The 6,000-nt window shown below is 36.4% G+C and overlaps 1 protein-coding gene across 1 annotated transcript in view; it reads left to right on the forward strand.

Annotated features, from left to right (window-relative positions):
* The window catches only part of LOC145678551 (ubiquitin-conjugating enzyme E2 Z-like), a 30,439-nt gene extending 25,941 nt beyond the window's left edge, over positions 1-4,498 (forward strand). Inside the window, exon 5 of the mRNA XM_081748835.1 lies at positions 3,752-4,498. Within this exon, the coding sequence (XP_081604961.1) occupies positions 3,752-3,913 (162 nt within the window). The 3' untranslated portion in view covers positions 3,914-4,498. The remainder of the gene's footprint in view (positions 1-3,751) is intronic.
* Positions 4,499-6,000: the final 1,502 nt, after the last annotated feature.

A 6,000-nucleotide genomic window follows, 5' to 3' on the forward strand; every position in this document is an offset into this window, starting at 1 on the left:
GCCCTTAATAATCCAATAGCGTCTCTTGTGCCCCTACCTCTTCTGAACCTGAACAGCTCTTTCTTGATTTGTTCTTCCATATAACCTTCTGTTCAGTATTCGGAGCAAAATTTTAGCTTCATAAGATATGAGACTAATAGTTCTATAATCCTCACATCTCTTTGAGTTCGATTTCTTAGCCATCGGTATCATGATCGTCTTCAGGAAGTCTTTTGGTAACTCTCCTGTTTCATGTATTTCATTGCATAGTCGGAACAATTCTTTCTTTCCCTTGTCTTCCATATTTTTAATGAACTCTACTGGTATATTATCTATCGCGGTTGCCTTTCCATTCCTAATCTCGGATATAGCCTTTTCAAATTCATGCCGAAGAATGTTAAATCCTTTATCATCCTCTCCTATTTTCTACCTCAATATTTAGGCTACACGGTCTCTCCCTACTCTCATATAAGTCTTCAACGTATTCGTTCCATCTTCATGTGATCTCATTTGTCTCGTTGACTACTTTCCATTCTTATTTTCTACTACCATCGTAACACCCCCTTGTTCCTCTGAAATTCCATAGATTTCACCTCCTTGTACATTTCCTCATATTTCCCAACTCTTTCTAGTTCTATGTCCTCACATTTTCTTTTGTAAAACTCTTCCCTCGCTCTATCTGTTTCTCTCCGTAATGCATTATTTAACTTTCTGTACATCTGTCTGCTCTCCTCTGTATCAACCTGTTTCCACGTCTTCCTTTCCCTCATTTTCTGCAAAATCTGCTCTGTAACCCATAGTTTCTTAGCCGTTTTATGTTCGCGATAACCTACTGCTTCTTCTGCAGCCTGCTGTAAGCAACGTTTGTGTGTATATCGATGACATGTAAACCCAAGTTTAGGTAAGAAGAGACGTAAAGTAGCCCGGGAATTTACAGGGGGAACACAACGTTGCTGGATGGTACTTATTTCACTAACTTCTTAATTTTCTATAAGGGCGGCAACGCCGAAGGGGTGTTTTCCGGGAATTTACATAATCAACGGCGAAGGCGTTGCTGTGCATCATGTATATCATGGGAATTCAAAGGGGAAATTCGTATAATAAATTGTTTTCTACTGTACTAGGATATTTTCCTCTTCGATGCAGGTTCTGAATTAAAACCCAGCAACGACAGGTACAGCTAGCAAGTGATGTTATTATCTATTAATAAAGCTGTATAATGCTATCCCGTTCTTTGTTTGCGTTTCCTCTTTCTGCGTTGAGAGCTGATTTTTGTACATATGTAAAACTAATTGAAGGTATTTATTTTTCTGTATGGGGTCACGGCTTTTTAAAATTCGTAAGTCTGAGATTTTGTGTCTGTGTAAATTGGCTTAATTTTCCTTTTTGGTGTTTTTGAAATGAACGTATTTATTATAGCTCTACAAGTACGAATTATCCTCCCAATGTAAGGGTTCTTGAATTTGCAGGGAACTGTGGAAGTAGGTTAACAAAACGTTTTCAGTAAGATATTCTTGTGTTGGTGGATGTTCTGTAGCTTAGTTTTGGGTTGTGTCAGATCTTAAGTTGGAAATTGATTATATTGTAACACAGGTTAATGAAATCACTATCAACAAAATTAAAATCAGTATCGGAGCGAAATTGCATTGGTATTTCATTGTTGCCGAAGTTCCAGTGTACAGTAGTCTAAAAGGATGTACACTGATGTCCAAAATTATTGTCGCATATCTATAACTGTCTTCTTGTAAGAATATAATTTGATAATGATTTTGTAGGGTACTTTTAGTACTGATACTATGTGTATAATCGGGAAATGTATATTTGTGGTAAATTTCGTAGGAAAAGAATTATAAATACGAAAATTAGAGTGAATAAAACAAAATGTTGCTAAATAGACAAAGTTTTATTTTCATTTTATTGTTCTTATTTTCTGCTCTTTTGACATGAAGTTTTCCACATGCATGTCTTTGTCGATTATACACATACTAACATTATAAGAAATACCGGGCAAATACGTTATCAAATTATATTCCTAAAACAATATATTTATAGACATGCGACAATAATTTTGGACATGAGTGTACCTAAATATAACACAATATGAAGTTTTAGAACTCCATGAATACCGAGATCTCTCTTATTGGTTCAAACACTATTTTATTAAAATGGACGGTGAATCTGCGAATCCTAAAAGGTCATCACGTCATTCAGAAAAAGAAATTTTCCTTCGAATTGTTTTACGTAGTACAGAAATCAGCTATCAACGTAAAGAGAGAATATGTCAAGAAAGAACGGAAACGGAGAGAGGATATGTAAGCGAAGAATAGGATAACACTAATATATATACTCTTTTATTAATAGAGAATAACATTACTTACATATCGCACGGAACAATTTATTTCAACCATAATTAAAATCTATCTAGGTTTTTCAAGAAGTACGACGGTAAGTCGAAAAGTAAGTTTTCCCTGGCGGCTATGGACAGCTGTGTTTATGCAAGACAAATACCGTACTGCGAGAATAAAGAACAAGACTAACTTTATTTTCCACATAAGAACCAAGACATTGATGCATGTGTCATATTCCTCTTGCAGAAACCTGCATACGAAGAAACTTCACAGCTGTCTTCAGATCGCTATTGGTTTCAAAGTGCTGTCTGTTGAGAGCCTTCGTCAATGCCCGAAAGAGATGGAACTCTTCTGAGTGTGAGGTTGGGACTGTACGGCGGATGGGCAAGGTGAACTTGAGCGAGGATGGCAAGATATATTTGCTTTGCCAGGGTGGTCTCGGATTGTCCAAAAGGATTAAATCAGATGTCAGGACAGGCCACTTCTTGCGGATAACACGTTTTAGTTTAGTCGGTGTTTCATGAGTTCAGAACTCGTCGTCTTCTCATTCTTGCCAGACACAGAATGGGCTCCTCATCCGAACTTTCTGCTGGAACTTCTATAGCGCCATCTACAATATCTTGTTCGTATATCGCCAAATGCTGTTTGGTTTGCCTTGTGAATTAAATGGATGTCTTATTTGTCTCATTGCGTTACGATTTTTCAGGAGATAAAGGAGGGGAAAATCTGTTATCCGACTTGTATGTAGTTACATGATTTGACAGCTTCGGGAAAGAAAAATAACAAATTGAAGGCATAACGTGAAGTATTGAAACATATCAAGAGAAACTTCATACATAGTTACTAGAGCTATTTCCTGTATTTATATGTATCTTCTTTCATCCCAAAACATAAGCCCATCCAAGAATTTAAGAAGAGAACACATGAAAAATCATAAGTAATTGTTTATCCAAACGATGTGTTGTTTCCATACTTCAACGTTGAAATAGTAAGTTCCATGTGCGTCGTCTGCTTGTAACTTCTTTAATCGTTTCGTTTTTACACTATACATTGTAAACACTGGGCAATACTATACATTGTAAACACTCAACGAAATTTATAAATTAGTCTTTGTGTCTAGTCCGACGAACTCATTCATACTGAGTGATCGCGCAGATCGTAAAAAGACAAATTGTTGGGACGTCAGCATTACACCTTGATATCACTTTTTCTGGTTTGTGATTGATTGTGCATGAAAGGTAAGAATCTATACCGATATATCTTGTTATGCTGAATGTGACGGTAAAATAAATGGTTTAAGTTGTTATTTTTATCTTGCTTTGAAACTATTTGCTTGGAAGTGAAAGCGATATCTTCAAATTACACTTTGTATAATATTCATCTGTCTAAAGTGATTATTATTAAACTTACGTATTATTTGTCAGGATCCCTTTGGAGAGAAGCGAGGTGTCTTCCAATACAAGACTCTTCTGACAAAGCTGCAGGCACTTCGTAAAAAATTCCAAGACAAAGCGCAACAAAAAGAGATGAAAGCTTCCGAATGCTCGAGTGAATATTCAGATCTGGAAGACGAAGAAATGAGTTGATGCTTTTTTGGTGAAGCGGTGCATGCATTGGGTGCCATCACAGTTGTATGATCTTTCATCACTTTTTGCAAATAAAGTTTCTCCTATTTTTCTTCTTTGTTGTGATATTTGGAGAAAACATAATATAGAGTAAAATTATTTAGTTGGTATGTAATCGATTTGAAATCGTACAGAAAGAAGATTGTGTCTATTGAACTTTAGAAGTTAAGTTGCAGTGCACGTGTTTTTTCTTCTTTTCTTCCAGTGAGAGATTTTTTACTATTATTATTGTAAATGTACTTTCTTTTATTTATGTGGAGAAAATTATGTTGAAATATTAGAGTTAAGAATCAACTCGTAAATGTTTTAGTTTTATATCTGCTTGTACATTTCCATTTAGTGCATATATTTGTAATTTAATGCGTCACCCAGAGGATGTAAAATACTATTTTGTATAGGTTCCTTCAGGACCAGTGTTGAGCTTTTTTTTCTTTCTTCATCGTGTAGTATATTCTCGTCATATTGTTTTTATTTTGAATTTTTATTTTACGAAAGAGAAACCTGTAAATTAATATGTAAGTATACTAAATAGAAAAATGATAGTAATCTGTGTTTGATTCAGACTTAAAGAAATTACCAAGTTTTGCTTCTCTTAATGCGAGGGAGTATCGGCAACTTTTAATTATTACCGTGATTTTTGTATCTTTTTTGAAAACTTCTCTACATGTTCTTCGTGCAGAGTTACCCTTTTTTTTTTTTTTTGACTTGTCGAGGTCCACCATTGTAGGACTGCAGATTTTATGAAAAAATCATTCTTCCGTATCCATTATGATGTCATCTGTACTGTCAAAATGGCAACCCCAAAATAGATTCTTCGTCTGTGGGAATAGGAAGAAGTCGCTTAGTGGCAGATCTGAAGAATAGGGTAGGTGCGGCAATATTTCATAGCTACATCTAGCAGCTTCCACTGAACGCTGCTTGGGATTCATGAGCGGGTGCATTGTCCGAAATGAAACGGATCCGTTTGAGTATACCATGACATTTTTGCTTGACAGCATCTCGTAATTTCCCCAGAAATGAGCCGTGGTATGTCTGTGATAGTACCACCCTTCTAAAAGTAGTTGTAAGGATAACCTCACGACAATCCTGGAAAACCGAAAACGTGGCCGTATCTACAGATTTTTTTTTTTTTTTTTTTTCACTTTTGCCGTTTTGGAGGGAGGTGTGGAAGAGTGCTTCCACTTCTTAGTAATCTATTTTGTCTCAGGATCGCGTCGATAGATCCAGCATTTGTACAAAGTTATCAAACGGGCGAAAAATCATTCTCATCTTGCTCCGAAAGATTCAAGTAACTTGACATGTGAGGCCGTCTTTGCTTTTCAAGAGGAGTTAGTAAACGCGGAATCTAACATGCTGAGAGTTAGACGTCTGCAATGCTTCAGGTATTATTTTCCACACGGTACCATTAGTTAATCCCCTTTGCTGCATGATGTTACGGATGGTTATTATTCGGTCTTCCAAGATCAGCTCTTCAGTTTTCCTTACTGTGGCGGCTTCGTCTGTGATTAATTAACATCCAGATCTTGACTAATCTATAAGAAACACGTTACCTGTCTGGCAATTCCTCTTTCACCTCGCAACAGTGTCATAGGATCGGCAGTCACCACTACACATGAGCTTCATTTCATCTTGAATTTGCCGGGTGCTGTATCCCTTGAAATGCAGAAATTTAGTCACGCTATGAGCTTTTTTCTCCATCTTTCACCTTATTAACAATTAGCGCCCCTTGTAAGTGACATACGTGAATAATTTTCGCTAAATCATACATGGAAGATCTAATGTCTACACAGGCCAAGTTACATCAAAATCATTCTATAACTTCTTGGGATAATTAAAATTTTCCGATACTCCATCGTATGTACTAATTACGTACAGAGAGTCACAAAAGTTTTCATCTTTGACTGCTATAATTACATTAAGTCCAGGCCAGTATTTTTGCTGGTATCATAAACACTTGGACAGATGAAACTCAACTTACATGTAAGATTTCAAGCAGGCGACGACAGTTGGTAATCCTGTAGAGCTCAGAGTTGTGCTATGCATTTGAC

The sequence above is a fragment of the Thermobia domestica genome, chromosome 2 (assembly GCF_964235325.1).
Source record: "Thermobia domestica chromosome 2, izTheDome1.hap1.1, whole genome shotgun sequence".
Classification (NCBI taxonomy): Eukaryota; Metazoa; Arthropoda; class Insecta; order Zygentoma; family Lepismatidae; genus Thermobia; species Thermobia domestica.